This window comes from Mesoplodon bidens (assembly GCF_964165515.1).
Source record: "Mesoplodon bidens genome assembly, chromosome: 15".
Taxonomy (NCBI): domain Eukaryota; kingdom Metazoa; phylum Chordata; class Mammalia; order Artiodactyla; family Ziphiidae; genus Mesoplodon; species Mesoplodon bidens.
This window is the reverse complement of record NC_138171.1, coordinates 15,520,018-15,529,694: the sequence shown is the minus strand read 5'-3', so window position 1 is coordinate 15,529,694 and position 9,677 is coordinate 15,520,018. Positions and strand designations below refer to the sequence as shown.

The 9,677-nt window shown below is 50.5% G+C and overlaps 1 protein-coding gene across 3 annotated transcripts; it reads left to right on the top strand.

Annotated features, from left to right (window-relative positions):
• Nucleotides 1-3,763: 3,763 nt before the first annotated feature.
• Nucleotides 3,764-8,925, top strand: SYS1 (SYS1 golgi trafficking protein). 3 transcript variants are annotated; one of them, XM_081255202.1, is made up of 5 exons: nucleotides 3,764-3,854; nucleotides 4,450-4,689; nucleotides 4,886-5,147; nucleotides 6,482-6,549; nucleotides 7,703-8,925. In XM_081255202.1, the coding sequence occupies exons 3-5, from the start codon at nucleotides 4,986-4,988 to the stop codon at nucleotides 7,941-7,943; spliced, it is 471 nt and encodes a 156-aa protein (XP_081111328.1). In that variant the 5' UTR covers nucleotides 3,764-3,854; nucleotides 4,450-4,689; nucleotides 4,886-4,985; the 3' UTR covers nucleotides 7,944-8,925. The 3 variants fall into 3 exon arrangements, with proteins under 3 accessions (XP_081111328.1, XP_081111329.1, XP_081111327.1); XM_081255203.1 differs by having other exon boundaries at nucleotides 3,788-3,854; nucleotides 4,906-5,147; XM_081255201.1 differs by having other exon boundaries at nucleotides 3,800-3,854; nucleotides 4,542-4,689; nucleotides 4,906-5,147.
• Nucleotides 8,926-9,677: the final 752 nt, after the last annotated feature.

The window sequence follows — 9,677 nt, the reverse complement described above, 5'->3', positions numbered from 1 at the left end:
GCTGTATACTGAGCTGAGTCCCTTCTTTCTCTGAGCCTCAGTTTCTTCATCTGTAAAATGGGGAAAATGTATATATCCACCTCCCCAGAGCTGTTGGGATGATAAGATCATGTAGTTGAAAGCTCTATGTAAACTGTAATGTCCAGTGCACTTTCTATTGTGCACTGGGAAGAGGTATGTGTGGAGTCAGGCTAACCTGGGTTGGAGTTCAAGCTCTACCACTCACTGGCAGTGTGGCCTTGGGTATACTGTCCTTTTCCTCGGCCTCAGGTTCTTCATCTGTTAAGTAGCACCATTCGTTGTACCTACAATTCACAGGCTCGTTTTGGAAATTAAATAAAGATTAAATGGGGACTTCCCTGGCGGTCCAGTGGTTAAGACGCCGGCTCCCAATGCAGGGGGCATGGGTTCCACCCCTGGTCGGGCTGCTCAGCGTGGCCAAAAAAAAAAAAAAGAAAAGATTGGGCTTCCCTGGTGGCGCAGTGGTTGAGAGTCCGCCTGCCGATGCAGGGGACACGGATTCGTGCCCCGGTCCGGGAAGATCCCACATGCCGCGGAGCGGCTGGGCCCGTGAGCCATAGCTGCTGAGCCTGCATCTGGAGCCTGTGCTCCGCAATGGGAGAGGTCACAACAGTGAGAGGCCCGCGTACCGCCAAAAAAAAAAAAAGAAAAGATTCAATGAGATAATATGTGTCTGGCACACAGTAGGTGCTCAGCAAATATCCTTCCCCGGAAACAGAGGCACACGCAGCCCTTAAAGCAGTGGAGGTAAACAAGGGTTCTCAGTTCAGAGGAAAAAACAAGCAGGCAATGAATGAACTCTGTCTGGTTTCCCTTCTAAGAGAGTGACTCACTGGCCAGAGCCCAGGATGATCACCAATGCAGAGGACAGGCAGCCAAATGCTAGCCTCCCACGTGGAGTTTCCAAAAAATGTAAGCGCAGAGTTGCATAAGCTGAGACACGTGTCTCCCTTAAGTGTTTTCCTGCAAACCTTCCCTGAAAAAGATCACGGAGCGAAGGTTGTAGGGCAGCCTTGGGGAGGAAGAAGGGAGAAGTGGGGCGGGGGGGAGTGTTGGAGAACTCAGGGGTGGGATGGGATTAGGAAGAGAAGGTACCACATTTACTGAGCTCCTATTATGTGCCAGGCAGTAGGAGCTCACTCTGTCTGTTATCTACTTAGATCCTTGCCATAAATCTGAGAGAACAGCTATTACCACTCCCACATTCCAAGGGAAGAAATAATAACAGTAATTAATATTGCTAATGTTTACATAACACTGACTACATATCCGGCGGTGGGACAATTCCCAACACACATTTGATTCTCAGGAAAGCCCAGGACATGGGTAATATTCTGACCCCCATTTCATAGAGGAGGAAACTGAGACTCAGAGAGATAAAGTAACTTCCCTAAGGTCACCCAGTAAAGACAGTAGTAGAGCCAGTGTTCAAAGACAAGAAGGGTTCCAAAGTCCATAGACCTCTAAGAGGGCATTTCCCAAGGGATTTACGGGGGTGGATCTAGAACGTGACCCCAGCAGGAGTTGTCTTTATGTGCTCACAGTGGGAGCCCAGTGTGAGAGTGACGTCAATGACCAAGTGACCAGAGGCAGTCTCTTCCTCTGCGCCCAGAGGACAGTTTGTCCCAGCTTGTGGCTTTTTGTCACTCTGCCTCTGACACAAAGTTTAAAATTTCATTCATAAGTTTGAAAACTACAAACTTGGCAGCGTGGGAAAGGCCCTTGGAGATCAGATATTTCAGTCCAACCCACTCATATTACAGACAGGGGAAGAAAACCCTGAGGCCCAAAGAGAGCCTTGGACATGGCAAGGTCACAGCACAATTTTCTGTTAGCAGGAGAGTTAGTTTGAGGTCAATTACAGATCATCTTGTTCTGTAATTATCAAATGCGGATGTTCCTCTGAATCACTTGGGGAGCTCTTTACAGATTTCTGTACTCTGCTTCTGGAGATTCAGATTTCGGTTTGCAGCAAGGCTTGGGAATCTGACTGTATATGTTCCTCAGGTGACTCAGATGGCTCAGGGCCATGGACTGCATTTGGAAGTTGGAGTCCAACGAACCTCTTTGATTTTATAGTTTGGGATACTAAGATCCAGCGTGGGACTTGCCCAAGGTCACATGGCAAGTCGGCGGGGCCCTAGCACAGGCTTTGTGGTCTGAACCCAAAGCTCATTTTCCTCTTCCAGGCCACCTGTAGTCAAATTCTCAAAATGGGTCACGAAGACCGGCCAAGAGTATTACCGTGGTTTTCCTCAGCTTAGTTTCCTTCTCGTAGCCAAATTAAGACTTGGGACACTGCCCATTTCCGGGGTTTGGAAAGGTAGGAATTCAAGAGCTGAAATTCTACAGGGAATAGGAAACTGCTGTCTGGCAGGCCCATGGGGGTTTCCCAAAGCCGAGCTCCAGGATTCAGGGATGACTCAGACACCAGCTATCCACCAGTCCCAAAGCCTCAGGGCTACCTGCATTTTCCATTTCAGGAGAAAGGGGAGGGAACGTCTTCCTTCTGTGGGAGGAGATGGGGTGGAGAAGGCCCAGATGTGACTTGAGGGGGCCCAACTCAGGAAGAGACACACCATCTAGCACCTGGAAAAAAGAGGAAGCTGCCTGCCGAAACTAAGTTGAACCTCTCAAGCACTTTTCCTGAGCCTCTCTTCCAACCTCTCCTTAATCCCTCACCCTGAACAACTTAAGCCTAGGAATTCACTGCTCCTTTCCCCCTTCCCACTATCCCACACATATTTCACTGTCTTCTTCCTTTCTTTATTTTTTCTTTTTTAAAATTCTGGAATGGTATCTTGGTGTTTGGAGTCAGGTGTCCTGGGTTTGAATCCCAGCTCAGCTTCCTATGAGCTCTCTGACCTAGGTAGAGTCACGCCCCACTCTCAGAGCCTCACTTTCCTCACCTTTAAAGTGGGGGATAATATCTATCTTCTCTGATGATGATGATGATGATTTTGGCCGTTGTGGGATCTTAGTTCCCCGACCAGGGATCGAACCCAGGCCCTCGGCAGTGAGAGTGCAGAGTCCTAACCATTGGACTGCCAGGGAGTTCCCATACCTTCTCTGATTATGAGGATGAAACAAGATCACACAGATACTTAATAAACAGAAGATGTTTTCTCAGAAGCACTAGATCATGTGAGTCATTAATACACCAGGGAGATTTGGTGAGCTGACATGAGGTGCCAAAAGAACAGTTGAACTGGAAATCACCTCAGAAATCTTTGAGCCTTAATGACTTCCAAGCTGGAGTCCAAGTGAACTGTTTACAATATTTCCAAATGATAAGGGAAATCACACACTTACTCTTGATAGCGTCTCAGGTTTCTTTACCTTTGTCTGGAATTGTAACAACTCAAGGTGATAACATGGTTAACACATGCTGTTCAGAAGTTCTGATTGGCAAGTTACATAGGTCTTTGATAAGCTTTTTTTAATGGGAAAATAATTAGTGGAGGGTACATTAAATGATGGAAAACATTAATATTGTCTAACTCCTCACTTCATAAACAGGGAAGCTGAGGTTTAAAGAAGAAAGTGGCTTGCTAAGCACACAGCTAGTAGAGCAGGCTAGAAAACCTGGGCTCTTCCTGGAACCAGTTACTTCCCTTCTTTCCATTCCGGAGAAGGGGAACCTAGGATCAAGGAAATCGATGGGTTTTGGTCGGCTGAGTCAGGAGTGAAATGACTCATCAATTTGCGGTTGCCCTTTCTCTATTCTTGACTCATTCAGCACATATTTACTGACTGTCCACACTATTTGGACTCAGAAGAGAAGGCAGAGAGAAAGAGCTATGGCGGCAGGCAGCATCGGGATCTGCTTCCAGGTATGACTTCAGAACCTGGGCTTTTTCCCCCCATTTTAAATATATATAGATAAATAAATATAAATGGGTATCCACATTATAAAACACCCACTACTCTGCCTTCTAATACAGTTAGGTTATGTCTGAGGGCAGGGGCTGTCTCATTCGAACGTGTGCAAATTTTCCTGGCACTCAGTAGGGCACGAAATCAGTGCTGTGGTATTGGAAACACTTGAAGTCTAATTCTGACTGCCACTAATTCTATGTCTTTGAGACAGTATATTCCATCTGTAACCCGGAAACAGGGGCAAAATCATGTGTGGAATTGCTGGCAAGTTCATTTCAAGTTATCCCAGGATTTAGCTAGGAGAAAGAAAACGTTGGCAATCTAGGCTGAAAACAGAGTCGACGTTATCACGTCCTTAATTCCCAAACATCTTTCCCTCGCCCTTGACCACTCCTCTTATCTTCTACCCTAGCCGTCCTCCTTTTCTTCAAGATTTCCCTCTAGAGGGCACGCTAGCTCTACCGTTCTGGAGCCCCACTTCCGTTCGCCTTCATTCTTTCTTCTGCGCATGTGCACACTTCGCTTCCGGGCTTCCCTACCCTCATTTAGGTGGTTCAGCCGAAGACTGCACCCGCTACGCCTGCGCAATATCAGCCCCACCCCTCCACCGCTGTCCCCGGAAACGCTTCCTTCCTACGCAGCCGCTACAGTCGCAGCAGCAGCTGGAGCTTTGCCTCTCTAGGCCGGTAGGGCCTCTTCTCCATGGTCCTGCCTGTCAGCACCGTTTCGGGGGCCAGTCGGTGAGGCTGGGCTGCGCTCGTAAGCTTCGATCCTCGAGTCCGTCACCCGGTGAGTGAACCCCACAGGAACTCGAGTACGAGCGGGGCCCGAGCAGCTGCTGGAACGGGCAGGATTTCCCCTCACTCCGGGAATGGGTCTGTCCGCCCCGGCCTCCCCCCCACTCCCGGAATGGGCTCGCCCCCTCATTCCCAGTCCCTCCTCCCGGGCGGGGCGACGTTGCCATGGTGACGGCCGGCGGGCTGAGGCCCGGCGTGTGTCCTCCAGGTGCCGGGGCGGCCCGGGGCCCATGGCGCGGCGGTGGCGCTGACCCAGGCCCGGGCGGCGGCCGGGCCCCGCGGGCCGGCATGGCGGGCCAGTTCCGCAGCTACGTGTGGGACCCGTTGCTGATCCTGTCGCAGATCGTCCTCATGCAGACCGTGTATTACGGCTCGCTGGGCCTGTGGCTGGCGCTGGTGGACGGTCTGGTGCGCAGCAGCCCCTCGCTGGACCAGATGTTCGACGCCGAGGTATGGTCCCCGGGCCGGCGCGGGCGGCGTCTCGGCCTCACCGGGTGGTCTGACACTACTGGGCTCTAGACCTGGCTGGGCCACCTTCTCGCTTTGTGGCCCTGGGAAAAGGATATCACCTTTCTGAGCCTCGGCTGCCTTATCCATAAAATGGAATGACAGGGAGGCAGATTAGTACAAAGGAAGCGGTCTGCGTTCCAGGCAACCTGATACATCTGCTTTCTGACACTGAAAAAGTGACTTCACTTCTCTGAGCCCCAGATTCTCGGGTGCCAAACTGGGGACGGGGGGATGGATCAAAGAGCATTCACGGAGTATAATGGGAACTCCCTGGACCTTGGAGTCAGGTCTCTAAGTTCCATGTACGAGCTGTGTGACCTGGGGCGAGTGTTGTCATCTCTCTGAACCCCAGTTTTCTCGTCTGCAAAATCATGAGACCGCTGGCATAGAGGTCGTGGACTGCAGTACAAAGAGCCTGGCTTTGGATTCAGAAATGCTTAGTGTCCAGTGTAGGCTGAAACATACCAGCTGTGCGATTTGAGGCAAGTTGCTTTATCTTTCCGAGCCTGTTTTCTCTTCTGGAACAGAATAATCCTCCGCAAAATGTTATGAGGGCCAGAGGGGCCTAGGAGTAAGAAAGTGCCTTATAAAGTGTAATGGGAGGGTGGAGAGGTGTCTTGCTTCAGAGAGGCAGCTGTGGTATATGGTAATAAGCACAGTTCTTGGAGCCAGGAGATCTGGGATGGAATCTTTCCTCCTGCTTATTCTCTATGTAGCCCTTGGGCAAGTTATTATCCAAAAAGAGGTAATGATAAGCAAGTTATTATCCAAAAAGGGGTAACAATAACAACTTTATGAGGTTGTTGTGAGGATAATATGAGATAACTAATGTCAAGGCCTTTGAAAGCCGAAAGTGTGCAGATGTTTGGTATTGGATAGTACCACATGGACAGTGGTGGAGGTCACTCACCCACCAGGTGCCTAGTATACTGTACCTTCTTAGGAGCCTTGCTGAACCCCGATCTCACTCTTCTGCTGTTTATTTACCCTGTCACTTTGGGCAAGTGACTTAACTTCTTTGAATTTTTATTCCTCCTTTGTAAAATGAGGATAATGATCCCTTCCCGGCTGCTGTGAGGGGTCAGATGGGATACAGTGGTGGATGTCTGTAAAAGCAGCTTGGTGGAAGTAGGCTGCCATACAGATGAAGAGGCCTATTGGCTTCTGTGGTCCTGGAATGATGTTTGTTCCTGAGCGGGGCTGCTGGGGTCCTGGAGCCTGGGGCTCTGCCAGGTCACTTCTCCAGCATATTTCCATTTGTGATTCCCCCTCAGATCCTGGGCTTTTCCACCCCTCCAGGCCGGCTCTCCACGATGTCCTTCGTCCTCAACGCCCTCACCTGGTGAGTATCACCAGTTTTGCTATCCAGCTTTTGGGGTCTTAGCACTGGAACTAACTTACTAAATTCGGACATGAAACAGGCTGGCACTTGTTCCTGGGCAGTGGTGGACTAAAATGGGTGGCAGAGGCCAGTTCTGGGACTGGCTTCACTATAGGGTTTCTTTGATCGCTGTTTTGATTTAGCTGGAAAGCTCTTATGTCACTCTGTGCATGCTGCCTTGGGACAGCTTTCATCTCAGATCACTTCCCTGATGTGGAATCAGATGAGGAAAGGATTGGACTGGGAGTCAGTCTATTCTTGGCCCATGTGCCATTGGCCAAGTTCCTTCCCTTCTCTCTAGGCCTTGGGTCCTCATCTGTACCCTGAGGGCTTTGACCGAGAGGTGGTTTAGGGAAGTGATTAAGAGCTTAGGCTCTGGAAGCCGACTCACTTGGCTTTGACTCTCAGCTTTACCACTAGTCTAGTGACTGTGGACAAGTTAATCTGTCTAAGCCCCAGTTTCCTCATCAGTAAAATCAGGCTAATAATATTACCCACCTCATAGTGGTAAGGGTTACATGAGTAAATTCACAAGAGGTGCTTAGAACGATGCCTTTCACATTACTGTTCTTGACCTTACACTGCAGGTTGAAAGCTGGTGGGGTGACTTTGACCTGAATTTGGCTCCCAGATATGTTCTGTTTGGCTTACACAGTTGTCAACCCATGCAGGGTGTTTAAGACTTTTTTCACTTAGTTGAAAATCAGGATATTTTACATTAAAAATACAGATTTCTGGCTTCTCTTAAAAAATGGGATGATCGATTGATTCCAGGCCAGCATTCTAGCATGGTGACTTGCCTAGCTGCAGGCCCCACTTTAGATGAAACATGTATGCTTCATGCTGCCCCAGTCCCCACCAATCTCTGGGATCCCTTTGAGTGGCAGCTGCATTGATCATCAAGCTCGTACTTTTTTCTTCTCCCCAGCCTGATCCACTCTCAGCATTACCTGCCAGGTTCCTCTGGGCATCTGATAATGTAACCCCTGCCTCCCACTTCTCTCGCTTGCTTCTGACCACTATGCTGTCATCCTAATTGTCCCTGCTCCCCCAAATAACCTAATCTAAGGCCAGGACAACCCAGTGACAACTCACTGCTGTCCTCTCCCCACAGTGCCCTGGGCTTGCTGTACTTCATCCGGCGAGGGAAGCAGTGTCTGGATTTCACTGTCACTGTCCATTTCTTTCACCTCCTGGGCTGCTGGTTCTACAGCTCCCGTTTCCCCTCGGCGCTGACCTGGTGGCTGGTCCAGGTCGTGTGCATTGCACTCATGGCTGTCATCGGGGAGTACCTGTGCATGCGGTCGGAGCTCAAGGAGATCCCCCTCAACTCAGCCCCGAAGTCCAGTGTCTAGAGTCGGGTCCTTTGGACACCCAGCTGGGCACTTGACACCTTGGGCTGCTCCGACTGTCCAAATGAGGTCCAGCTCAGGCCTGAGAGGAACCCGGGAAATGTGAAGTCTCTGTTGGTGTGGGAGAGAGAGTGAGGCCCCGTCAAGAAGGCAGGTAGCAGGCAGGATCACAGCTGCAAGAACAGCCTCTGTCCACTGAAGCCTTGGTATCTGGGAAGTCGGCAAGGGGGACCTCTTTCAGGGTAATAACAGAATCAGAACCATGTCACTCTTGAGCCACCATACCTGTCACCAGCCTGTTATTTTAAAAAGGAAAAAAAAAAAAAAGGATATCTGATCACAGCGAACCACTCTTCTAGCCATCTGTCTTACCTCCCTGGGCCAGCTGTTAGTTTTGCCATGCCGCTGAACTGCAGCTATTCTGTCTGGAGCAACACTTGGTTTCTGGATCCAGAGCCACAGAAAGAGACGTAGGCGCAAAGTAGCAGGCTGCTGTCAGGGAGAGGATGGCAGGTGGAGGCATCAAGCAGAAAGAAAACGCACAACCTGTGTCCTGCTGCACACGTGTGTGTACAACAATGAACCCGTGACTGACTTTCTTCCGGTTCTCTCTACTGGGTCTCCACCCTGCTGCCAGCTTTCAACATAGCAGGCCGTAGGACCCAGAGAAGAATCTTAGCGTCGCTCCCCATCTAACCCTCGAACTAGAGTCACTGCCTGTTCTCTAGGAATGACTGGGCATCCCAGCTCCCACGACCTCCGTTTTGGCAATATTTCCCTTTTCCTGCCTTGTTTGGAATTACACAGCGGGAAGGGTACAGTGGGCGCCCAGACACAGGAAGCCCAGCCTTCCAGCTTGAGGTACACTTGATAGTGCCGAGGGAGATAGGAATTTGCTACTCAGATTTTTCTTTGGGGTGGAGTGGCCTCTGTGAGGGGCTTACAGCTGCCCTTCCTGTGTACATAAATACAGTGTTTTCCACGGCTCTGCCTGTGCTTATTTTGTAATGCTGTGCTCGGGACTGGGAGAGATCAGCATAGCCAGACATTCTTTAGAGCCAGGAGCTGTAAAGAAGGATTAGGCCACCTTCTTTTATTCCTGAACCCGAGTATTCCTCCAACTGGTTAAAACACTAAGTGCCGGGGACACCTGTGTCCCACCCCCGCCTGCAGCCTTCTCCGCCACGCCTTGGGCGAACTGCCATGACTCTCGGTACCTTTCCCGTTTGCCAGTGACTTCTGAACATGCCCAGTGGAATGCACTGGTCTAGACACATTTCTGCCTGGAAACCGTTGGTGCTCCCCTTTGGGTCCTCCAGAGCCTGCCTGAGAGAGCTGTCAGTGTTCAGCTTTCAGTGTTAGGGCTACCCAGTTGGGGACTTTTGCCATCTCCCCAGGAAGCCTTTCTAGCCTCCTGGCTCCCAGCCCTGCAGAATAGGAAGTTGAGGCCGACAGGATGAAGGTTTAAGAGTGAACATGCCTGGGCAGAGGCTGGGAAAATGCTTGGGTGAGCCAAGCTGGGAGGAAGCAGGTTGTTAATGGGATTCTAATCCTGGCTGCGGGGTCCAGGAGGTATGACCAGCTGAAATGGCTTCCCCTGGGTGGATGGATTTCCCCCCAGACACCCCAGACTCTAAAGGCAGGTGACTGACTTTATTTTGAGGCAAGCCTCAGAGCACTCACATCATGTGGCCACAGGCTCCCGTGGCCACAGGCTCCAGTGGCCAGCTCTGGTGG